The sequence below is a fragment of the Coregonus lavaretus genome, assembly GCF_964263955.1.
Source record: "Coregonus lavaretus genome assembly, contig: HAP1_SCAFFOLD_383, whole genome shotgun sequence".
NCBI classification, from domain to species: domain Eukaryota; kingdom Metazoa; phylum Chordata; class Actinopteri; order Salmoniformes; family Salmonidae; genus Coregonus; species Coregonus lavaretus.
Window position 1 is genome coordinate 402,858 of NW_028162768.1, and position 26,487 is coordinate 429,344.

The 26,487-nt window shown below is 45.6% G+C and overlaps 1 protein-coding gene across 2 annotated transcripts; it reads right to left on the reverse strand.

Moving 5' to 3' along the window:
* Positions 1 to 19,087: 19,087 nt before the first annotated feature.
* Positions 19,088 to 26,175, reverse strand: LOC311118882 (somatostatin receptor type 2-like). 2 transcript variants are annotated; one of them, XM_084193646.1, is made up of 4 exons: positions 25,654 to 26,175; positions 25,505 to 25,562; positions 23,265 to 24,061; positions 19,088 to 22,970 (listed from the first exon to the last, which is right to left on the reverse strand). In XM_084193646.1, exons 3-4 carry the CDS (start codon positions 23,988 to 23,990, stop codon positions 22,554 to 22,556), a joined length of 1,143 nt encoding a protein of 380 aa, XP_084049772.1. In that variant the 5' UTR covers positions 23,991 to 24,061; positions 25,505 to 25,562; positions 25,654 to 26,175; the 3' UTR covers positions 19,088 to 22,553. The 2 variants fall into 2 exon arrangements, with proteins under 2 accessions (XP_084049772.1, XP_084049771.1); XM_084193645.1 differs by lacking the exon at positions 25,505 to 25,562.
* Between the last annotated feature and the right edge of the window lie 312 nt (positions 26,176 to 26,487).

Consider the following 26,487-nt stretch of genomic DNA (forward strand, 5'->3'; position numbering starts at 1 on the left):
AGTTTTGTCATATCTACACTACTGGTCAAAAGTTTTAGAACACCTACTCATTCAAGGGTTTTTCTTTATTTTTACTATTTTCTACATTGTAGAATAATAGTGAAGACATCAAAACTATGAAATAACACATATGGAATCATGTAGTAACCAAAAAAGTGTTAAACAAATCAAAATATTTGTTATATTTGAGATTCTTTGTCAACGGGTGCTGAAGGTGGGTGTGGTGTATGAATCATGCGCAGGACGCAGAGGCTCAGTCCAAAGGCTTTAGTGCAATATTCATAAAAGACAAAAGTACAATAAGCCCGAAGGCGAATACACGGCGCACACAGGCGACAAAACAAACGGCGCACAAACATGTGCAAAATAACCTCTCCAAAACACTGGAGGGAAAATGTAGTTCCAACACGAAACAGAAGCGCAATCACACACAAACACAGACACACACAACGAGAACTAAATAGAACACTAACGAGGACTAACTAGACACAGGTGTGCAACATCAAGACCAAACCAAACGAACATGAAACATAGATCGGTGGCAGCTAGTACTCCGGGGACGACGACCGCCGAAGCCTGCCCGAACCAGGAGGAGGAGCAGCCTCGGCCGAAACCGTGACAGTACCCCCCCCTTGACGCGCGGCTCTAGCCGTGCGCCGACCCCGGCCTCGGGGATGACCAGGAGGACGCGGAGCAGGGCGCGCGGGATGGTCCCGGTGGAACTCCGACAGGAGAGATGGGTCTAGGATGTCCCTCCACGGCACCCAGCACCGCTCCTCCGGGCCGTACCCCTCCCACTCCACGAGATACTGGAGACCCCCCATCCGGCGTCTGGAGTCCAAGATGGACCGAACGGTGTACGCCGGAGCCCCCTCGATGTCCAATGGGGGCGGAGGAGTCTCTCCTATCTCATTGTCCTGGAGTGGACCAGCTACCACCGGCCTGAGAAGAGACACATGGAACGAGGGGTTAATATTCTTATATTCAACAGGTAGATGTAACCTATAACACACCTCGTTCAATCTTCTCAGGACTTTAAAGGGCCCCACAAACCGCCGACCCAGCTTCCGGCAGGGCAGGCGGAGGGGTAGGTTTCTGGTAGAGAGCCAGACTCGATCTCCGGGTGCGTACACCGGCCCCTCACTGCGGTGGAGATCGGCGCTCGCCTTGTGACGAAGGACGGCCCGCTGCAGGTGGACGTGGGCAGCGTTCCACGTCTCTTCCGAGCGCCTCATCCAATCATCCACCGCAGGGGCCTCGATCTGGCTCTGCTGCCACGGTGCCAGAACCGGCTGGTAACCTAATACACATTGGAAAGGGGTTAGGTTGGTAGAGGAGTGGCGGAGAGAGTTCTGGGCCATCTCGGCCCATGGAATGTAACGCGCCCACTCCTCAGGCCGGTCCTGGCAATACGACCTCAGAAACCTACCCACATCCTGGTTGACACGTTCTACCTGCCCGTTACTCTCCGGGTGGTACCCCGAGGTAAGGCTAACCGAGACCCCCAAACGCTCCATAAACGCTCTCCACACACGGGAGGTAAACTGGGGGCCTCGATCAGACACTATATCCTCGGGGACCCCGTAATGCCGGAAGACGTGGGTAAATAGGGCCTCAGCGGTCTGTAGGGCAGTAGGAAGACCCGACATAGGGAGAAGACGACAGGCCTTAGAGAACCGGTCCACAACGACCAGGATGGTGGTATTCCCCTGAGAGAGGGGAAGGTCTGTTACAAAATCCACCGAGAGGTGGGACCATGGTCGCTGTGGAACGGGTAGGGGCTGTAACTTACCCCTGGGCAGATGTCGGGGCGCCTTACACTGGGCGCACACCGAGCAGGAGGAGACGTAAACCCTCACATCCCTAGCCAAAGTAGGCCACCAGTATTTAGTGCTAAGGCAATGCACTGTCCGGCCAATACCCGGATGTCCAGAGGAGGGTGACGTGTGAGCCCAGTAGATGAGTCGATCCCGAATCTCGAGCGGAACGTACCTCCGACCCTCAGGACATTGTGGAGGGCTGGGGTCGGTACGCAACGCTCGCTCGATCTCGGCATCGACCTCCCACACCACCGGTGCCACAAGGCAAGACTCCGGTAGTATGGGAGTAGGCTCAACGGACCTCTCCTCCGTGTCATACCGCCGGGACAGTGCATCTGCCTTACCATTCTGGGACCCAGGGATGTACGTGATTTTAAATACGAACCTGGTGAGAAACATACTCCATCGAGCCTGGCGAGGGTTCAGTCTCCTCGCTGCCCGGATGTACTCCAGGTTCCGATGGTCAGTCAAAATGAGGAAAGGGTGTTGAGCCCCCTCAAGCCAATGCCTCCACACCTTAAGGGCTTGAACTACAGCTAACAACTCCCTGTCCCCAACGTCATAGTTACGCTCCGCCGGGCTGAGCTTTTTGGAGTAAAAAGCACAGGGGCGGAGTTTAGGTGGCGAGCCGGACCGTTGAGAGAGAACGGCCCCTATACCAGCCTCAGACGCGTCCACCTCAACCTGAAAGGGAATTGTGGGATCCGGATGCGCCAGCACCGGAGCCGACGTAAACAGGTCCTTCAGTCTCCCAAAGGCCCTGTCCGCATCAGCTGACCACTGCAGGCGCACCGGACCCCCCTTCAGAAGGGACGTGATGGGAGCTGCCACCTGTCCAAAACCCCGGATAAACCTCCGGTAGTAATTTGCAAAGCCCAAGAACTGCTGCACCTCTTTTACAGTGGTTGGAGTTTGCCAATTACGCACAGCGGACACACGATCCACCTCCATTCTCACCCCTGACGCGGACAACCGATAACCCAAAAAGGAGACCGACTCCTGGAAAAACAGACATTTCTCTGCCTTGACATATAGGTCGTGCTCCAACAGCCTCCTCAATACACGTCGCACCAGGGTTACATGCTCGGCTCGGGTAGACGAGTACACCAGAATATCATCAATGTACACGACCACCCCTTGTCCCTGCATATCCCGGAAAATGTCATCTACGAAGGATTGGAAGACTGATGGAGCATTCATCAACCCATATGGCATGACAAGATACTCGAAATGACCTGACGTGGTACTAAACGCTGTTTTCCATTCATCGCCCTCCCTAATGCGCACCAAGTTATACGCGCTCCTGAGATCCAATTTTGTGAAAAACCGCGCCCCATGCAATGACTCCATCATGGTCGCAATCAGAGGGAGTGGATAACTGTATTTCACAGTAATCTGATTGAGACCATGGTAATCAATGCACGGGCGCAACCCTCCATCTTTCTTTTTCACAAAAAAGAAACTCGAAGAGGCGGGGGAAGTGGAAGGCCGAATGTATCCCTGTCTCAAAGATTCGGCTATGTAAGTCTCCATAGCTTTTCTCTCCTCTTGAGACAAAGGATACACATGGCTCCGTGGGAGCGCTGCTCCTGCCTGGAGATCAATCGCACAATCCCGCTGTCTATGGGGAGGCAACTGCGTCGCCCTAGTTTTGCTAAACACAAGAGCTAAATCCCCATATTCAGGCGGAATGTGCAGTGCGGGCACTTGGTTTGGACTTTCCACCGAAGTCGCCCCCACGGAAACACCCAGACATCGCCCCTCACACTGAGCAGACCACCCTTCGAGAGCCCTCTGTTGCCACGAAATAGCAGGGTTATGGGTGCTTAACCAGGGAATTCCCAGCACCACTGGGTACGCAGGAGAGTCGATCAGATACAGCTGTATAGTCTCTTCATGACCCCCCTGCGCACACATCCTAAGTGGCGCTGTGACTTCCCTAATCAACCCTGATCCCAACGGGCGGCTATCTAAGGCATGAACGGGAAAAGGTTTGTCAACAGGTAGGAGAGGGATCCCTAACTCTAAACAAAACTTTCGATCAACAAAATTCCCAGCTGCGCCTGAATCTACGAGCGCCTTATGCTGGGAATGAGGTGCAACCTGTGGAAAACCAACAGGTATACAAAAGTGCGCAACAGAAAGCTCTGGGTAAGTGGGGCGTCTACTCACCTGGGAGGCCCCCCCAGTGCGTGGCCTGTTGTCTTCTCCCCCGGAGAACCCTCCCCAGCACCTGGCCGCAGTGTGCCCTCCACGACCGCACTTGGTGCAGGAGACAGGCCCCCTCGGGCTCTTCCTCCTCCGTTCTCTAGCGCCGGCACCACCGAGCTCCATAGGGCTCAGCTCGGAGGTGCCGGAGGGCGGAATGGACGGACCCCCCTCGGGACGTCCACGGGTGGCCAGCAGGGTGTCTAAACGGATGGACATATCGACCAACTGGTCGAAAGTCAGATGGGTATCCCTGCAGGCCAACTCCCGTTGAACGTCCTCCCGGAGGCTACACCGAAAATGGTCGATGAGAGCCCGTTCACTCCACCCTGCATCCGCCGCTAGAGTCCGGTACTCTAGAGCGAACACCTGAGCGCTCCTCCTCCCCTGTCTCAAATGGACTAGACGCTCCCCCGCCGCTTTGCCCTCAGGTGGATGGTCGAACACGGCCTTGAAGCGGCGGGAGAACTCGGCGTAGGTGATGGTGTTGGCGTCCATCCTCCTCCACTCGGCGTTAGCCCACTCCAACGCCTTGCCCGTGAGACAGGAGATGAGGGCGGAAACGCTCTCGTATCCCGAGGGCACCGGGTGTACAGTGGCCAGGTAGAGCTCCACCTGCAGGAGGAACCCCTGACACCCGGCAGCTGTTCCGTCATACGCCCTCGGGAGCGAGAGCCGAATCCCTCTGGGTTCCGAACCTGGGACTGGTGGACCGACCGATGGGGTGGGCAGGGTAGGTGGAGGTGTGGGTACCCTGCTGGCCTCCCATCGGTGCAAGGTGTTGATTACCTCCTGTAGAGCGGTCTCCAGTTGTCTTATCTGGCCCTCTTGCCCACGGAGATGCTCCTCGAGCGACACAGGCGTCACTGCCGATCCTGCTGATTCCATTATGGTGTGTGATTCTGTCAACGGGTGCTGAATGTGGGTGTGGTGTATGAATCATGTGCAGGACGCAGAGGCTCAGTCCAAAGGCTTTAGTGCAATATTCATAAAAGATAAAAGTACAATAAGCCCGAAGGCGAATACACGGCGCACACAGGCGACAAAACAAACGGCGCACAAACATGTGCAAAATAACCTCTCCAAAACACTGGAGGGAAAATGTAGTTCCAACACGAAACAGAAGCGCAATCACACACAAACACAGACACACACAACGAGAACTAAATAGAACACTAACGAGGACTAACTAGACACAGGTGTACAACATCAAGACCAAACCAAACGAACATGAAACATAGATCGGTGGCAGCTAGTACTCCGGGGACGACGACCGCCGAAGCCTGCCCGAACCAGGAGGAGGAGCAGCCTCGGCCGAAACCGTGACATTCTTCAAATAGCCACCCTTTGCCTTGATGACAGCATTGCACACGCTTGACATTCTCTCAACCAGCTTCATGAGGTAGTCACCTGGAATGCATTTCAATTAACAGGTGTGCCTTGTTAAAAGTTAATTGGTGGAATTTCTTTCCTTCTTAATGTGTTTGAGCCAATCAGTTGTGTTGTGACAAGGTAGGGGGGTATACAGAAGATAGCCCTATTTGGTTATTTCATAGTTTTGATGTCTTCACCATTATTCTACAATGTAGAAAATAGTAAAAATAAAGAAAAACCCTTGAATGAGTAGGTGTTCTAAAACTTTTGACCAGTAGTGTAGATATGACAAAACTCCAAATGTTAGTTACAATTCACACCTATCAAGCCTGACTCATCATGACTAGAAAATAGCTTACCTTCTGTGTAAGGGGGAAGTCCCAGAAAATACATTGTGGTTGTACCCAAATCAGCCCCTAACTCACTTTTACATGGGCCCGTGTAGCTCAGTTGGTAGAGCATGGCGCTTGCAACGCCAGGGTTGTGGGTTCGATTCCCACGGGGGGGGCAGTATGAAAAGAATAAGAAATGTATGCACTAACTGTAAGTCGCTCTGGATAAGAGCGTCTGCTAAATGACTAAAATGTAAAAATGTAAAAAATTGGTAAAAGACGAAGTCCATATTATGGCAAGAACAGCTCAAATAAGCAAAGAAAAACGACAGTCCATCATTACTTTAAGACATGGTCAGTCAATCCGGAAAATACCAACAAATCCTTCTTTAACCTGTCTCCTCCCCTTCATCTACACTGATTGAAGTGGATTTAACAAGTGACTTCAATAAGGGATCATAGCTCTCATTTGGACTCACCTGGTCAGTCTATGTCATGGAAAGAGCAGGTGTTGTTAATATTTTGTATTCTCAGTGTCTGTACAGTATACTGGTGCTGAGAACCAACCCTGGTCTCCCCTACTTACTTTAATAACAACACAACTGCAAAGGAAGGGAATTAGCAATTACTTCACAGCTATACAGATCTGCGTGTTGAGTCACTGTGAAACTAAAACTGGCGACACATAATTGCACCCTCCTCTGCACCTGGTGTACTAGTTCTCTGCCGGCCTGAAGTAGATGTCATGTAGAAACAGGCAACCTGTTTTTGAACAGTTCACCTACAGAAACCTACTAAACCTCAGAATAGGCCTACAGACAGATGTTCAGTCAAATAGGAGGAAAAAAAAGTCAACACACTCAAACCTCAACAGCACTGGAAATGCTAACAAATTTGTCTACCCAAAAGTGTGAAGCCAGCCATTTTGAAATGGAACTGCTTTTAATTGCAAGTAGTAGTAATAGTAGTAGTAGTAGTAGTAGTAGTAGTAGTAGTAGTAGTAGTAGTAGTAGTAGTAACAACAACGGTAGCAACAATATGACATATTTACAAAAACCAGACATTTGATATGAAACCAACATAAACGTTACAGTGGTCTTTGAACACAATGAGAAATCGAACAAATGATCTCCACCCAGGTATTCTCAGATAAACCATTTAGGATCTCACAATGTCTGTTTGTTTGGTTGTGCAGCTGTATGGACAAAGAGCCTTCTTCAAGCCTAACAGAGTATGTACAGTCAGGTCCATAATTATGGCCACCCTTGATAAAGATGAGCAAGAAAGACTGTATAAAATAAATTATACTAATACTGAGCTATATTGTATGCTCCCAAAAAATGGGAAATTATATTATGTTATACTATTACAGTTGTTTAACAAGTAATACAAAAAAAATCAACAACAAAAAACATAGGGGTCAAAATGATTGGCACCCCTGTATTCAATAGCACTTTCCCCTTGCAAAGATAACGTCACTGAGCCACCACTGGTGCACGTGGTCAAGGAGCTCTGTTTTGATGTAATCTGACTATAGCACCGGTTCCAAGTGCCAATGCCGTTTATCAAACTTTAGCCGGTGCTATGGGCAGATAACATGAAAAATAGAAATGTATCTCATACTTACGGTAAAATATGGGGGGGATCTTTGATGTTATGATGCTAGTCCTGGAGTCCTTGTTAAGGTCAACGGCATCATGAACTTTACCAAGTACCAAGACATTTTAGGCCAAAACCTGGTTGCCTCTGCCAGGAGTCTGAAGTTTGGCCTCAAGTGTATCTTCCAGTAACACAATAACCCCAAGCGCTAATCAAAATCCACAAAGAAATTGTAAATTTACCACAAAATCAACATTTTGCAATGGCTATCTCAGTCTCCGGACTTGAACCCATTGAAAATCTGTGGTTTGAATTTAAGAGGGCAGTCCATAAAAGCAGGCGAAGGATATCATGGATCTGGAAAGATTCTGTAAGATTCTTCCTAACATGTTCTCTTTTTGAAAAAGGCTCAGTGTTGTTTTCCTCGCAAGGGGAGAGCAAGAGTATTATAAAAAAACATGGGTGCTAAAAATGTAGAACCATATCTTGTTAAACAAAATCATTTTTGAATATTCACATGAAAATCTGTCGCTAGTTGGATGAAAACCTAGCTAGTATTAGCCATTCAACATGACCTCAACACGTTCAGTTTTCCAATGATTTTATAGAAGATACATATTCCTCCATTTCTATGGCCATTGTGAGTAAAACAGAACCTCTAAACATCTTTCTAATAATAGGCTAACTGTGTGCCACTGCTGCTAACTCAACCTCTCAAATAAAACTAACCAACCATTTTAAAGGTACAGGGTTTCAAAGACAACAACCTGTAAAAGTGTCAGAGGAGATATAAGTAACTGCCAAAATAAAGGAAACATCAACATAAAGTGTCTAAATAGGGCAATGGGCAGACAGAACAGCTTCAATACACCTTGGCATAGATTCTACTAGTGTCTGGAACTCTATTGGATGGATGCCACACCATATTTCCACGAGAAATTCCATCATTTTGTGTTTTGTTGATGATGGAAGAAGACACTGTTTCAGGTGCCACTCCAGAATCTCCCATAAGTGTTCAATTGGGTTGAGATCTGGTGACTGAGACACACACACACACACATACACACACACCCACACACCCACACACCCTTTAAACTCCCTAAACTCCCTATGTGCTCAGAGCATGCGCAGACCAACTGGCAAGTGTCTTCACTGACATTTTCAACCTCTCCCTGACCGAGTCTGTAATTCCTACATGTTTTAAGCAGACCACCATAATCCCTGTGCCCAAGAAAGCAAAGGTAACCTGCCTAAATGACTACCGCCCCGTAGCACTAACGTCGGTAGCCATGAAGTGCTTTAAAAGGCTGGTCATGGCTCACATCAATACCATCATCCCGGAAACCCTAGACCCACTCCAATTTGCATACCTCCCCAACAGATCCACAGATGACGCAATCTCAATCGCACTCCACACTGCCCTTTCCCACCTGGACAAAAGGAACACACCCACAAAGCTCATTACTAAGCTAAGGACCCTGGGACTAAACACCTTCCTCTGCAACTGGATCCTGGACTTCCTAACGGGAAGCCCCCAGGTGGTGAGGGTAGGCAATAACACATCTGCCACGCTGATCCTCAACACGGGAGCCCCTCAGGGGTGCGTGCTTAGTCCCCTCCTGTACTCCCTGTTCACCCACGACTGCGTGGCCAAGCACGACTCCAACACCATCATTAAGTTTGCTGACGACACAACAGTGGTAGGCCTGATCACCGACAACGATGAAACAGTGTATAGGGAGGAGGTCAGAGACCTGGCAGTGTGGTGCCAGGACAACAACCTCTCCCTCAACGTGAGCAAGACAAAGGAGTTGATCATGGACTACAGGGAAAAGGAGGGCCGAACACGCCCCCATTCACATCGGCTGTCGTGGAGCGGGTCGAGAGTTTCAAGTTCCTTGGTGTCCACATCACCAACAAACTATCATGGTCCAAACACACCAAGACAGTCGTGAAGAGGGCACGACAACACCTTTCCCCCTCAGGAGACTGGAAATATTTGACGTGGGTCCCCAGATCCTTAAAAAGTTCTACAGTTGCACCATCGAGAGCCTCCTGACCGGTTGCATCACCGCCTGGTATGGCAACTGCTCGACATTCGACCGCAAGGCGCGACAGAGGGTAGTGCGTACGGCCCAGTACATCACTGAGGCCAAGCTTCCTGCCATCCTGGACCTATATACTGGGCGGTGTCAGAGGAAGGCCCCAAAAATGGTCAAAGACTCCAGTCACCCAAGTCATAGACTGTTCTCTCTGCTACCGCACGGCAAGGAGTACCGGAGCTCCAAGTCTAGGTCCAAAAGGCTCCTTAACAGCTTCTACCCCCAAGCCATAAGACTGCTGAACAATTAATCAAATAGCCACCCGGACTGTTTATATTGACACCCCCCTTTGTTTTTACACTTCTGCTACTTGCTGTTTATTATCTATGGATAGTCACTTTACCCCTACCTACATCTACAAATTACCTCGACTAACCTGTACATTGACCCGGTACCGGTACCCCCTGTATATTGCCTCATTATTGTTATTTTATTGTGTTACTTTTTATTTTATTTTTTACTTTAGTTTCTTAACTCTATTTCTTGAACTGCATTGTTGGTTAAGGGCTTGTAAGTAAGCATTTCACGGTAAGGTCAACACCTGTTGTATTCGGCGCATGTGACAAATACAATTTGATTTGATTTGATTTGCTCCTTTGAGAACTTTCTTTCAAAGTCACTGAGATCTCTAGATCATGGTAGACAAAATAATGTGCAACTGGGCATTTTTATACATGACCCTAATCATGGATTTTAATTGCTTAATTAACTCAGGAACCACACCTGTGTGGAAGCATTTGCTTTCAATATACTTTGTATCCCTCATTTACTCAAGTGTTTCCTTTATTTTGTCAGTTACCTGTACATTGTAGTGTTCTGTACATTGTACCTGATAACTGTCTGTGGTCAGTAAATTACGACCCCAGTAAATGATGACCCCATACCTCAACTATTTCCAGCCCCAGTAAACTACCTCATATAACATCTTAGTACTTTGAGATTGTTTTTCAATAAGCACATTACAAATTACATGTATTATTATTATTTATTATAACTACATACAAAATACTCTTTATCAAAACAATCACAACGCCTATATATAATAATCTCACTTGCTGAGCAGGGATACTGTATGCTCTGTGATCAACTGTATTTGTTAGCCTGAGTGCCAGTTATGCTATCATGCCAACTCTTTGTCACTCGTTGTCAGGCCAGACATGTTTTGCTTGACAATGGCAGCGGTGGAGTTGGCAAGAGCACAAACAGATCTTGGACCAGGCTACTGCATTGCACCTCAGAGCGCAAGAAGAGCAGCTGATATTGAGAAAAACACTATGAGAAAAATACTGTTGGTCTGATGATGAGAACTGCTCCTTCATTTGACTGACATTCAATAGTATATGGCCCCTGTATCATTTAGAGTTCAACCACTTGTGACGTTTGAACCTGAGAGACAGACACTTGATGGTATGGTTTGACCTCTGCACTTTGCGGTCTCTTTTAAACATTAACATCCTGTTTACTTAATGGAAAAGTCTGTGTTTGAGTACAGTGTATGACCCCTTCCTCTAACTCTCTGTGGCTAGTTTGTTTAGTTAGTAATCATTACAAATACAATGTACTGTATGTATGTCATCTCTCCAGATGACCATCTATAATATAATGTTTGTTTAAGGTTCAGGAGCGTTCACTGGGCGCTTCATTCACTAATGAAGTAGATTTTAATGTAACACTAGCACAACTGATACGTAGTAATGAATGGACTAGATAGGAAAATATGTGCACATTAACACAGTGTTTTGTACATACCATAATTGTGAGTCATGGCAACAGAAATGATGAGTGACATCAAGCGGCAGTCCCACACACACACACACACACAAACACAAACACACACACACACACACACACACACACACACACACACACACACACACACACACACACACACACACACACACACACAAATTGCTCTGTATTATGAAAGTACAGTATAATTACTGTCCAATAAAATATAATCAATCTGAGAACTCACACGTGACAATAAACAAATTATGACACATCATTAACAATATTTTACACTGCGCTTACTGTTTGCAAGCTGAAGGAAAGCAAGAGCCCAAGAGAGAAAGATTGCTCACACATAGAGGACAATAGTGCTTACAGTAAAATAATATATGATCTTATATCTTATGTCTGCCCTCCTTGTTCTCATTTAAGACCCCCTGCTCCTCCATTGCAGGAGCAAGCTTTGGTGACGGATAGTCTTAATGGTTGTGTATTCACCACTTGTTCTCCTCAATGTGTCTGGAACTGTGTCTGTGTGTCTGTGTATCTCTCTCTGTGTGTGTGTGTGTGTGTGTGTGTGTGTGTGTGTGTGTGTGTGTGTGTGTGTGTGTGTGTGTGTGTGTACAGGAACAAGATAGTGATTCAGTGATAAATAGACAGTTCATTTTGAACGGTGTACCCAAAGGTTAGCACGTTCTAGCCCTTCACAAATGAACAACACATAGAGAGAAGGCTTAGGTTCCACTCTACTACACCCTCCTCCTCTTGGGTTAAATCTATCTACAGGCCTACCTAACCTACTGTTCATGAGCGAGAGCTATCTCATCTGCCTCTGGCATAATGATGCTAATTACAACGCCTGATTTCACCACTTTAATGGGCTGTGAAATTTGTGGCTCACACACACCCTAACACGCTGAGGCCTTCCAGCGAAAATACATGACATACACGCTTAAACACAAACACAAACACACACACTTAAACACACACACAGGAAGGCAGGCAAGTACACAGGCACACACACACACACACAAACACAAACACATAACCATGGATTCCATGCGTCTCGCTTCCGCATTGTCTCCGTGCTGCTCTGCTGTTTGTTGCTACTTGGCTACCTGCCAAACTATTCACGTTTTACTTTTAATAAACGTTTAATCAATCTCTGTGTTCAACAAATTTACCAACTTTTTAGTTTTGTCCTCACTCATCTTTTTTCGTTAAACTTTTTCACCCCGGACGTTTATCCCGAGACAGAAGAGTCATTTTCCTGTGCGTTTTAGCTGCCAACTTTACGTTATTTTCCGTTTTTCCATCGCAACTTTTTTTCCCTTATTCAACTTTTTCACTCCGGACGCTTTATCTGGACATGGCTCATCAACATCTTCAACAGCCGAAGCTAAGTAGTAACATTAACATGATGTCTTTTAATTGCAGTCGCTGTACTCATAATATACAGGAGAATTCTCGCCTTACGGCGAGAATAGCTGTGCTACAAGCCCAGCTTCAGACGCAATCGTTAGGCAAGAGTATTATCAGTGTAGGAAAGGAAGAAACAGCGTCTGTGCCACCAGTAAGTACAGACAGTAACGTTAGTATAACTCCCCCCGCACAGTCCCTGCAGCCGGACAACTTTCTCATGGCTTCTGGAGGGAAATACTGTTGGAATGCTCAACCGGTGTCGCTCATTCAGCCGACAGAAACCTTCAACCGGTTTTCCCCATTATGTAGCGAGTCGGAGTCTGAGTCTGAGTCTTCTCTAGTCTCTACTCCTCCCGTTACGGGGTCTGAGACGCCGAAGGCTCCCACCATTAGCTCTGACAAATTGAAAACCCTAGTCATTGGCGACTCCATTACCCGCAGTATTAGACTTAAAACGAATCACCCAGCGATCATACACTGTTTACCAGGGGGCAGGGCTACCGACGTTAAGGCTAATCTAAAGATGGTGCTGGCTAAAGCTAAAACTGGCGAGTGTAGAGAGTATAGAGATATTGTTATCCACGTCGGCACCAACGATGTTAGGATGAAACAGTCAGAGGTCACCAAGTGCAACATAGCTTCAGCGTGTAAATCAGCTAGAAAGATGTGTCGGCATCGAGTAATTGTCTCTGGCCCCCTCCCAGTTAGGGGAAGTGACGAGCTCTACAGCAGAGTCTCAGCACTTAATCGCTGGTTGAAAACTGTTTTCTGCCCCTCCCAAAAGATAACATTTGTGGATAATTGGCCCTCTTTCTGGGACTCACCCACAAACAGGATCAAGCCTGACCTGCTGAGGAGTGACGGACTCCATCCTAGCTGGAGGGGTGCTCTCCTCTTATCTACCAACATAGATAGGGCTCTAACTCCTTTAGCCCCACAGTGAAATAGGGTGCAGGCCAGGCAGCAGGCTGTTAGCCAACCTGCCAGCTTAGTGGAGTCTGCCAATAGTATAGTCAGTGTAGTCAGCTCAGCCATACCCATTGAGACTGTGTCTGTGCCTCGACCTAGGTTGGGCAAAACTAAACATGGTGGTGTCCACCCTAGCAATCTTATTAGGATAAAGACCTCCTCCATTCCTGCCATTATTGAAAGAGATCGTGATACCTCACATCTCAAAATAGGGTTACTTAATGTTAGATCCCTCACTTCAAAGGCAGTCATAGTCAATGAACTAATCACTGATCATAATCTTGATGTGATTGGCCTGACTGAAACATGGCTTAAGCCTGATGAATTTGCTGTGTTAAATGAGGCCTCACCTCCTGGTTACACTAGTGACCATATTCCCCGTGCATCCCGCAAAGGCGGAGGTGTTGCTAACATTTACGATAGCAAATTTCAATTTACAAAAAAAAAAATGACGTTTTCATCTTTCGAGCTTCTAGTCATGAAATCTATGCAGCCTACTCAATCACTTTTTATAGCTACTGTTTACAGGCCTCCTGGGCCATATACAGCGTTCCTCTCTGAGTTTCCTGAATTCCTATCAGACCTTGTAGTCATAGCAGATCATATTCTAATTTTTGGTGATTTTAATATTCACATGGAGAAGTCCACAGACCCACTCCAAAAGTCCTTCGGAGCCATTATCGACTCAGTGGGTTTTGTCCAACATGTCTCTGGACCTACTCACTGCCACAGTCATACTCTGGACCTAGTTTTGTCCCATGGAATAAATGTTGTAGATCTTAATGTTTTTCCACAAAATCCTGGACTATCGGACCACCATTTTATTACGTTTGCAATCGCAACAAATAATCTGCTCAGACCCCAACCAAGGAGCATCAAAAGTCGTGCTATAAATTCTCAGACAACACAAAAATTCATTGATGCCCTTCCAGACCCCTTCTGCCTACCCAAGGACGTCAGAGGACAAAAATCAGTTAACCACTTAACTGAGGAACTAAATTTAACCTTGCACAATACCCTAGATGCAGTTGCACCCCTAAAAACGAAAAACATTTGTCATAAGAAACTAGCTCCCTGGTATACAGAAAATACCCGAGCTTTGAAGCAAGCTTCCAGGAAATTGGAACGGAAATGGCGCCACACCAAACTGGAAGTCTTCCGACTAGCTTGGAAAGACAGTACCGTGCAGTACCGAAGAGCCCTCACTGCTGCTCGATCATCCTACTTTTCCAAATTAATCGAGGAAAATAAGAACAATCCAAAATTTCTTTTTGATACTGTTGCAAAGCTAACTAAAAAGCAGCATTCCCCAAGAGAGGATGGTTTTCACTTCAGCAGTGATAAATTCATGAACTTCTTTGAGGAAAAGATCATGACCATTAGAAAGCAAATTACGGACTCCTCTTTGAATCTGCGTATTCCTCCAGGGCTTAGCTGTCCTGGATCTGCACAGCTCTGCGAGGGCCTGGGATCGGGAGAGACACTTAAGTGTTTTAGTACTATATCTCTTGACACAATGATGAAAATAATCATGGCCTCTAAACCTTCAAGCTGCATACTGGATCCTATTCCTACTAAACTGCTGAAGGAGCTGCTTCCTGTGCTTGGCCCTCCTATGTTGAACATAATAAACAGCTCTCTATCCACCGGATGTGTACCAAACTCACTAAAAGTGGCAGTGATAAAGCCTCTCTTGAAAAAGCCAAACCTTGACCCGGAAAATATAAAAAACTATCGGCCAATATCGAATCTTCCATTCCTCTCAAAAATTTTAGAAAAAGCTGTTGCGCAGCAACTCACTGCCTTTCTGAAGACAAACAATGTATACGAAATGCTTCAGTCTGGTTTTAGACCCCATCATAGCACTGAGACTGCACTTGTGAAGGTGGTAAATGACCTTTTAATGGCGTCAGACCGAGGCTCTGCATCTGTCCTCGTGCTACTAGACCTTAGTGCTGCCTTTGACACCATCGATCACCACATTCTTTTGGAGAGACTGGAAACCCAAATTGGTCTACACGGACAAGTTCTGGCCTGGTTTAGATCCTACCTGTCGGAAAGATATCAGTTTGTCTCTGTGAATGGTCTGTCCTCCGACAAATCAACTGTACATTTCGGTGTTCCTCAAGGTTCCGTTTTAGGACCACTATTGTTTTCACTATATATTTTACCTCTTGGGGATGTTATTCGAAAACATAATGTTAACTTTCACTGCTATGCGGATGACACACAGCTGTACATTTCAATGAAGCATGGTGAAGCCCCAAAATTGCCCTCGCTAGAAGCCTGTGTTTCAGACATAAGGAAGTGGATGGCTGAAAACTTTTTACTTTTAAACTCGGACAAAACAGAGATGCTTGTTCTAGGTCCCAAGAAACAAAGAGATCTTCTGTTAAATCTGACAATTCATCTTGATGGTTGTAAAGTCGTCTCAAATAAAACTGTGAAGGACCTAGGCGTTACTCTTGACCCTGATCTCTCTTTTGACGAACATATCAAGACTGTTTCAAGGACAGCTTTTTTCCATCTACGTAACATTGCAAAAATCAGAAATTTTCTGTCCAAAAATGATGCAGAAAAATTAATCCATGCATTTGTTACTTCTAGATTAGACTACTGCAATGCTCTATTTTCCGGCTACCCGGATAAAGCACTAAATAAACTTCAGTTAGTGCTAAATACGGCTGCTAGAATCCTGACTAGAACCAAGAAATTTGATCATATTACTCCAGTGCTAGCTTCCCTACACTGGCTTCCTGTTAAGGCAAGGGCTGATTTCAAGGTTTTACTGTTAACCTATAAAGCGTTACATGGGCTTGCTCCTACCTATCTTTCCGAGTTGGTCCTGCCGTACATACCAATACGTACGCTACGGTCACAAGACGCAGGCCTCCTAATTGTCCCTAGAATTTCTAAGCAAACAGCGGGAGGCAGGGCTTTCTCCTATAGATCTCCATTTTTATGGAACAGTCTGCCTACCCATGTGAGAGACGCAGACTCGGTCTCAACCTTTAAGTCTTTACTGAAGACTTATCTCTTCAGTAGGTCATATGATTGAGTGTAGTCTGGCCCAGGAGTGTGAAGGTGAACGGAAAGGCTGGAGCAACGAACAGCCCTTGCTGTCTCTGCCAGGCCGGTTCCCCTCTCCACTGGGGTTCTCTGCCTCTAACCCTGTTGCAGGGGCTGAGTCACTGGCCTGCTGGTGCTCTTTCATGCCGTCCCTGGGAGGGGTACGTCAATTGAGTGGGTTGAGTTACTGACGTGATCTTCCTGTCTGGGTTGGCGACCCCCCCCCCCCCTTGGTTTGTGCTGTGGTGGAGACCTCTGTGGGCTATACTCGGCCTTGTCTCAGGATTGTAAGTTGGTGGTTGGGGATATCCCTCTAGTGGTGCGGGGGCTGTGCTTTGGCGGAGTGGGTGGGGTTATATCCTTCCTGTTTGGCCCTGTCCGGGGGTTTCTTCGGATGGGGCCACAGTGTCTCCGGACCGCTCCTGTCTCAGCCTCCAGTATTTATGCTGCAGTAGTTTATGTGTCGGGGGGCTGGGGTTAGTTGGTTATACCTGGAGTACTTCTCCTGTCTTATCCAGTGTCCTGTGTGAATTTAAGTATGCTCTCTCTAATTCTCTCGTTCTCTCTTTCTCTCTGAGAACCTGAGCCCTAGGACCATACGTCAGGACTACCGGGCATGATGACACCCTGCTGCCCCCAGTCCGCCTGGCCTTGCTGCTATTCCAGTTTCAACTGTTCTGCCTGCGGCTACGAAACCCCTACCTGTCCCAGACCTGCTGTTTTCAACTCTAAATGATCGGCTATGAAAAGCCAACTGAGAGACCTGAGCCCTAGGACCATACGTCGGGACTACCGGCCGTGGTGACTCCTTGCTATCCCCAGTCCGCCTGGCCTTGCTGCTATTCCAGTTTAAACTGTTCTGCCTGCGGTTATGGAACCCCTACCTGTCCCAGACCTGCTGTTTTAAACTCTAATGATCGGCTATGAAAAGCCAACTGAGATTTATTCCTGATTATTATTTGACCATGCTTGTCACTTATGAACATTTTTGAACATCTTGGCATGGTTCTGTTATAATCTCCACCCGGCACAGCCAGAAGAGGACTGGCCACCCCTCATAGCCTGGTTCCTCTCTAGGTTTCTTCCTAGGTTTTGCCTTTCTAGGGAGTTTTTCCTAGCCACCGTGCTTCTACACCTGCATTACTAGCTGTTTGGGGTTTTAGGCTGGGTTTCTGTACAGCACTTCGAGATATTAGCTGATGTAAGAAGGGCTATATAAAATAAAATTGATTGATTGATTGATGATTCCCCATCCGTACACATTTGGAGAGATTACAACGTTGCCCTTGGACTGTGGTATTGAAGCCCACCCATCTCTCTACCAACCAAAACACTGCAGCTATAGCTCCCTCGCTCCTTTGGCTAGGTATCATCACATGATGCAATGCTGTTCATTCAGAAAACATCAGTGTCACTCTGAAAGCATAGAACTGATGCTGACACACAACTCATTCTGCTGAGTATCAACAAGATTGGCCCCACTAGTTTGGCCTTAAAGCCAACTAGTGCTGACAGCAGAAGGGAAAATGTTATACCAGATTATGAACTGTTACAGTAGCTATATGAACCGCCCATGTCGGAGACAGTGTGTGTGAGTGTGTGTGAGTGTGTGTGTGTGTGTGTGTGCTCTTGCATGTGTGAGGTGAAAGGTTCCCAGTAGGGGATCAGTCCCGTCTGCCTTATTCCAACACTATCATATTGACAATGATAGGTTGTGATGCAATCTGACACTGTTTGGGAGAAAGACACAATTGGCCCTACAAATGGGTTAAACAACCAGTCAGTAGATATGTCTCTGACACCTATAATGGTAAATGGCACAGTGGTCAAAAAGAGCAATAATATTGATATGGCTATTGAGCCTCTTGCTATCGCCCTGTGGGCGGAGGAGAGGATTAAGGGAATACTAAGGGCCGACATAACTCACAAGGTGTCCTTATATGCAGACAATCTTCTTTTGTACATTTCTAACCCTGTGGAGTCTATACCATATATCTTAGACATGCTACAAGGTTTTGGGACATTCTATGGTTCTAAGTTAAACCTTACAAAAAGTGTGCCCCTCCCCATTAACCAGTTAGCAGAAGTTACTAGGTATGCCAATTTCCCATTTAAGGTGGAGCATCAGGTCTTTACTTATTTGGGGATAAAGGTCACACGCTCATTTAAGGCTCTGTTTAAACATAACTTCAAAACACTCCTGGAGCGCACTACGCAGGATTTCATAAGGTGGTCGTCTCTTCCCATTTCATTAGCAGGTCGCACTAATTCTGTCAAGATGACTGTACTACCTAGGTTTTTGTACTTATTCCAAATGATTCCCATTTTTTGGCCAAAGTTGATGTTCATACAACTGGACAGCTGTCCAGTCAAATCCACGAATGAGAAAGGTATATCTAGAGAGACCTAAGCCCGCAGGCAGGCTGGGCCTTCCCAATTCTTTACAGTACTATTGGTCAGCAAATATATCTAAATGTGTTTATTGGGTTTCTATATTTGAAGATAAGATGGTCCAACTTGGGCCATCATGGAGTTACAGTCAAGTCTTTCAACTTCTCCTGTCTCGTTCCTGTGCTCCCCACTGACCATGAACATTGGCACCCATGTTTTGAATCCCATTGTCAAGAACTCCCTTAAAATCTGGTCCCAATTCCGAAATCACTTTTACCTTAACCTCTTAAGGAGAGAAGCAAGCTGCTTCTCCCTATTAACATATAATAATCTCTTCCCAGTGTCGCAGATTGACTCATCGTCTCATTCAAAACTCTGAGGGTTGACCATAATATTCCCAATACCTTCTTTTTTAGGTAGCTGCAAACTAGCAGCTTTGCTAAAAAACAGTTCACTTCATTTCCACTCAACCCCACTAAGTGTCCAGTCGAGAAGTGCTTAGATCTTAACCCTTATCTGAAGGGCACAATCTCCAGATTAAACAACATAATACAGAACATTAATCCGCCTTCCTGGGCAAATACAAAATTGGGGTTGTTGTACTGTTTTTCTGTTCTCGTATCTGAAAATCTATAAATAACGTTGTTTTTTTTTAATGAAGAAAATAGCAATAAACCAATAAAAAGCTATTATTTTCATTGCTGCTACCACTCCTCTCTCTCATTCGCATGCATGCTCTCTTACTCTGCCCGTCATTGGCCGTGCTAGCATCTAAGGTCTAAGCCAAATATAAATCAGAGAGTAATGACTTCCTACAGATGAATGGTGGTAACAAGGGGCAGTAAACATAGTGTGTGATCTAAACTAAACCGGGTTTTACAAGGAGAACAAACACACATCACAGAAAACCACGTCTACAGTGCTTTCAGAAAGTATTCATACCCCTTGACTTATTCCACATTTTGTAGTGTTACAACCTGTGTTACAATTCAACATTTATTAAATAGATTTTTTTCTCACCCATCTATACACAATACCCCATAATGACAAAGTGAAAACTTGTTTTTAGAAATGTTTGCAAATGGATTGAAAATGAAATACAGACATATCTAAATTACATAAGTATTCACACCTCTGAGTCAATACATGTTAGAATCACCTTTGGTAGTGATTACAGCTTTGAGTCTTTCTGGGTAAGTCTCTAAGAGCATTGCACACCTGGATTGTACAATATTTATACATTCTTCTTTTTTAAATTCTTTAAGCTCTGTCAAGTTGGTTGTTGATCATTGCTAAACAGCCATTTTCAAGTCTTGCCATAGATGTTCAAGCCGATTTAAGTCAAAACTGTATCTAGGCCACTCAGGAACATTCAATGTCATCTTGGTAAGCAACTCCAGTGTATATTTGGTCTTGTGTTTTAGGTTATTGTCCTGCTGAAAGGTGAATTTGTCTCCCAATGTCTGTTGGAAAGCAGACTGAACCAAGTTTTCTTCTAGGATTTTGCCTGTGCTTAGCTCTATTCCAATTATTTTTATCCTAAAAAACTCCCTAGTCCTTGCCAATGATAAGCAAACCCATAACATGACACAGCCACCACCATGCGTGAACATATGAAGAGTGGTACTCAGTGATGTGTAGTATTGGATTTGTCCCAAACATAACGCTTTGTCTTCAGGACATAATTTCTTTGCCACATTTCTTGCAGTTTTACATTAGCGCCTTTTTGCAAACAGGTGTTTGCATGTTTTGGAATATTTTTATTCTGTACAGGCTTCCTTCTTTTCAGTCTGTCAATTAGGTTAGTATTGTGGAGTAACTACAATGTTGTTGATCTATCCTCAGTTTTCTCCTATCACAGCCATTAAACTCTGTAACTGTTTTAATGTCACCATTGGCCTCATTGTGAAATCCCTAAGCGATTTCCTTCCTCTCTGGCAACTGAGGTAGGCAGGACACCTTTATCTTTGTAGTGACTGGGTTTATTGATAGACCACCCAAAGTGTAATTAGTAACTTCACCATGCTTAAAGGGATATTAAATGTCTGCTTTTTATTTTATTTTAACCATCTACCAATAGGTGCCCTTATTTGCGAGGCATTGGAAAACCTCCCTGGTCTTTGTGGTTGAATCTGTGTTTGAAATTCATTGCTCGACTGAGGGACCTTACTGATAATTGTATATGTGTGTCACGACTTCGGCCGAGGCTGCCTCCCCTCCTTGTTCGGGCAGGCTTCGGTGTTCGTCGTCACCGTCTTACTAACCACTGCCGCCCCAATCATCATCACAATTGTCTCGTCTTGTCAATCACACACACCTGGTTCCTATCCCCTAATTAGTCTGTGTATAAGTGTTCCCTCTGCCCCCTTGTCCTTGTGGGTGATTGTTAATTGTGAGAGTAATGTAGCTCGGTGGAGCTACTCATAACATTGTGTTAGATTTTCCCCCTGTGCCTATGTATTATTGGATTCCGTTACAGTGTAATTGCCAGGGATGTTTGTTTCCCCTGTGCCTGTTTCGTTGATCGCTATTGGAGCGCATTTGTGTGTCAACAAAGGAATAAACTCTGTATTCGGTGATTACCCTCCTGCGCCTGACTCCTTTCACCACATAGAGATGAGGTAGTCATTCTAAAATCATGTTAAACACTATTATTGCGCACAGAGTGTTATTACTGCATGTGACTTGTTAAGCACATTTTTACTACTGAACTTATTTAGGCTTGCCATAACAAAGGGGTTGAATACTTATTGACTGAAGACATTTCAGCTTTACAATTTTAATTAATTTGTAAAAATCTCTAAAAACATAATTCAGCTTTGACATTATGGGGTATTGTGTGTAGGCCAGTGCCACAATATCTAAATGTAATCAATTTAAAATTCAGGCTGTAATACAACAAAATGTGGAATAAGTCAAGGGGTGTGAATACTTTCTGAAGGCACTGTATATACATCAAGACGAGATTGTCTTGTTTGAAGTCAGAGAAGCTTCACGAAGGCAGTCAGATAGGATTTCCAACCTTCCTCAAATCAATGATCCTGGATGCAAAATTCTAAAGTCTCCAGCTTCAGTCAGACGGTATCTGACTTGGTGAGTAACATCTTCCGTATCAATAAATAAGATGCTTTATCATATCCTGCTCTCAAGACAGTATGAATCAATCCATGTCAATGAAACATGAAAGACATCTTTTTCATCTTCTTCAATTCAATCTTTTTGTCTGTTTTCCAAGACGGTATCTTGGCAGGTCTGTTGTAATGGACAGTATAGACCCCCTTGGTGCTTGGGCCACAGTCCAGGAGTTTATAGAAGAGTGATGTTAACATGACTAGTCCATCTAACTCGTCCACATGCACTCTGGTAGTGGGCATTGGACCATCCATCTGCTCATGGAGACGATACACACAATCAGCCCCACAGCCACCTCAGATGAACCGAGTACTATGGTGATTTCATACCCGCACACACGCATGTACACATGCAAGCACGCACACACACACTGTCTCACACACTCCCTCACACACTCTGGCAAACACTCATATGCTGGTCTGCAGCTCGCCGTTGAGCAGCGCGGCGTTGTGCGTTTCTGCGGTGACGTCTTTGACCATGCGCGTCCGGTCCATGCGGCTGTCGCTGCGCTCCACCTCATCCAGGCCCACCACCTTCTTCAAGCACAGAACGTTCTGAAAGCTCTTCTTGAAGTTGTCCGACAGGAAGGCATACAGGATGGGGTTGGCACAACTGTTGGCATAGCCCAGCACCACCACAAACTCAAAGGTACTCTTGAGGACAGGCGTGGTGTCGATGGTGCCCGTCACTGAGGTGACATTGAACACGTAGAAAGGCAGCCAGCAGAGTACGAACATGGCAACTACGATGGACACCATCCTGGTCACCTTCCTCTCCGAGCGCTTATGCTTAGTTGAACCCACGCGCATGCCTGACGACTTCACCTAGTGGACGGGGAGAGAGGGGACACATCCTTTGTTATTGGTGGTACTACCTTAATCGATACCACAACTGTACCTACAGTGCCTTCAGAAAGTATTCACACCCCTTGACTTTTTGAAAATTTTGTTGTGGAATAAGTCATAAGTCAAGGGGTATGAAGGTACTGTATCTCTATGATTATAGGTCAATAAATACTAGGTCAAACTATATCAGAATGGGTGGGAGAACTTCACCAAAGATGTCAAAGATAAATTAACTTCAGAATAAAACACCTTTAACAGGAATGAGGAGCTCACCTTGACGATGATGAGCAGGTAACAGAGGCAGATGACGGTGAGCGGCAGGAAGAAGCCCAGGATAAAGGTGTAGAACATGAAGGCCGTCTGATAGGCCTCCTGAGGCTCTGGCCACACAATGGTACACACCCACGCCTGGTTCTTATTGGGCATCAGACCGCTGAAGATCATGATTGGCAGGTTGACCAGCAGGGACACTCCCCACACGGTAAGGTTGATGATCTTAGCCACGCGTGGCTTCCGCCACTTGGTGGACTTTATGGGGTGGACCACGGCCAGGTAGCGGTCGATGCTCATGACCGTGAGGCAGAAGATGCTGGTGAACTGGTTGAGGGAGTCCACGGTCATGACCAGGCGGCAGAGCACGGCGCCGAAGGGCCAGTGGACCAGGGCCAGCTGCATGGCGATGAAGGGTAGACTCAGCATACAGAGGACGTCAGCCACAGCCAGGTTCAGGATGTAAATGTTAGTGACTGTTTTCATCTTGGCATAGCGCAGGATGACATAGATCACCAAGGTGTTGCCGGTCAGCCCCACGGCGCAGACCATGAAGTAGACAAAGGTAATGACCACGGAGCTGGTCTTATCGAAGAGCTGTTGGGTCTTGTCCGGAGTGTCATTCCGGGACCTCAGGTCGGACTCGTTCCCTGGGAAGTAGCTGTCATAGTACAGGGGCTCGGGGAGGGAGAGGTTGGGGGATGACGGGAGGAGAGGCCAGAGATCCATACTGACAGGGAGGAGGGCTGGGTTGGATCTGTTTCAGGGTTGAGATAGGAGACACTAGTGTCACATCCCACCTGAGTGCACAGTACAGAGAGAGAGAGAGAGAGAGAGAGAGCGAGAGAGAGAGAGAGAGAGAGAGAGAGAGAGAGAGAGAGAGAGAGAGAGAGAGAGAGAGAGAGAGAGAGAGAGAAAGAACAGAGCAACACCACGATGAGGGAGACTAGTTTCCTTCAAAGCACCATGGCAACTGTTAGCCAATACTATATAAGGGTTTATGACTGCAACATGAAGTTACTTAATAAAGCCTGCCCTTCACTTATAGGCCCCACACACTACATTTGCAGGCCCCCACTCTCCTCCTGTAGGGCTTTTTCACTTTAATGTGTTGAACCGTTGGGACTTTACACCCTTGTGTCTCTTCCACTGTGTCTAGCAGCAGCTATGTGTACTGTACACACTGATTACAAATGTTGACTTAATTGATCTGGATTGGACAAACAACCTCAAGTTGATGTGAGACCCTTTGGAAAAATAGCCATTGATTCCTCAGCAGAAATAAATGACGGAAAGGATCAGAGCTAGGCTATAGTTTTAGGCTATAGTGCATGTGCCAAAGCTGCACCCAGAGGATGGGATTCCTCTGGGTGTTGTAATGAAACTACTCTCTGATGCAAATGATCCAATTGCAAAGGACCAGACAGTGCCAAAATAATGTTGAACCCTTTAATAGCCTATTTGTTTGTGGTTGTTGAGAGATGATTTACTTAGAAAAACAAAACTATTGGAAATGTTTAATTATGGGATCAAATGTATTTGTTGTTATTGTTGGGCATAAGGCTATCTGTGGATCCGGGTTTATTGCGCAAATGCAGGCCCTCTATTGGATTGTTCTAGTGGTAAGGAGCCGCGTGCACTGCATGGCCAACCTTTGCGCTCTAATCACAGACAGTGCCGGTAATTATCTTAAGAGTTAGGTTTTGTTTTTCTATTATAGATCTATTTAAAACGTAGCCAATAGGCAGATGAGAGAATAATTAATATATATTTTTTAGTAGAAATTAGATTAAACTTGTTCAGTATTGATTCTATTCATTTTATGCAGACATATTGGTCTCATAAATGCAAGGTGGTTAAGATTAGTCTGTCTTCTATCATTCTAAAATATTTCTCACCCAAAACAGACTTCACATTGTAATATTTGTTTTCAATATTGCTGGAGAGGTTATTTTATATTCATTTATTATTTGATCTGTTTTGCCACCAAATGTAGGAACTAACATTCAATTCATTTTATATGTCAAGTGAAAATGATGGATACATTGCAGGCATTAAAATTCAACAGCGCGCACAATGGCACACAAATGCGCACGATAAATAACCTTGATCCGACTATAAAATTACAGATGCGCTGTTATAATTTACTACAGGTATAACACTGAACAGAAGGTGACAATTGAACTAAAGAAGTGTCCGATAAAAAATATACATTGGTTATGCATATGGTAGACTATACTCACCTTTGACGACTGGTTATCGATAAAGTCCGAAACGAAATGTCACAGGATTACGCATGCACTTTTGCCAAAACCAAGATCACAATTAATTGACTTATTATTTGTTAATAGCACATGCACAATTTCAAGATGTATGTATAGGTTAAACTTACCTTTATTTGGAAACTTTAACGTCACATTAGATCCATTTTGGAATGGTGTCATTTCAGCAAAGAGTATTCCGACTTCCACTTCTGGCCATCACTGAACATCTAATGGAAGGCAGCATTCTGCCCTGTGGCTTCCACTTAACTTATAATACACCTGTCCTCCCATTGCGCACAGTGGTATCTTGTGCGCCAAAGTGGTGACGGTCATTGCCACATAACAGTTATGTCTAACATTTCAAATAGGCAATATAGTATATATTACATTTCTCTTTGAAATACCTCAGCAATACAAAATTGTGTAAATCATATGTAGATAGTTTTGAGTAATTGATGTATCCAAAAGTAGCCTACTGGCGCTGAATCCGTGGCCAGAGATAATGCGAAATCTGTTCTAGCAGGAGGACTGACGCACAAAGAAGAGCGCAGCCTGTTCAGCGCGCTGATGAGCGGTGCACTCACTGCTGCGTTCAGTGGAATTGGATGATGGATGAGTGCGCGTACGCTGCAGGTTTCGTCTCTGCATGCAGATGGAGCTGCGGATCCGCTATGCTCTCGCCCCCTCCTCCCCCTCCTCCCTCCCCTACTCACCAAACTCCCCAAATAGGGTTGTGCGTCAGTGTCTGGACATCGACATGCGTGAAGGAAACTGCCATAGAGTTCCTCGCCCTGATATTTTGTAAGGGGGATATGTGCTCATACTAATGACCTTAATTGTAACGGTTGCCTCAGTCACCCAGACCGGAGCATTTTCTCTGTTTATATGAGAGCTACAGCGCGACAGACTCTGTGCAACCAGACTTTATAGTGAAGCATGGAAGGACAAATTAGGCGCACAGA

Coding starts and splice junctions, on each gene's coding strand:
- LOC311118882 (XM_084193645.1), bottom strand. CDS start 23,990: ATGGATCTCTGGCCTCTCCTCCCGTCATCCCCCAACCTCTCCCTCCCC. Junction 22,971..23,264: donor ACCTGCTCATCATCGTCAAG/GTGAGCTCCTCA, acceptor CCCGTCCACTAG/GTGAAGTCGTCAGGCATGCG.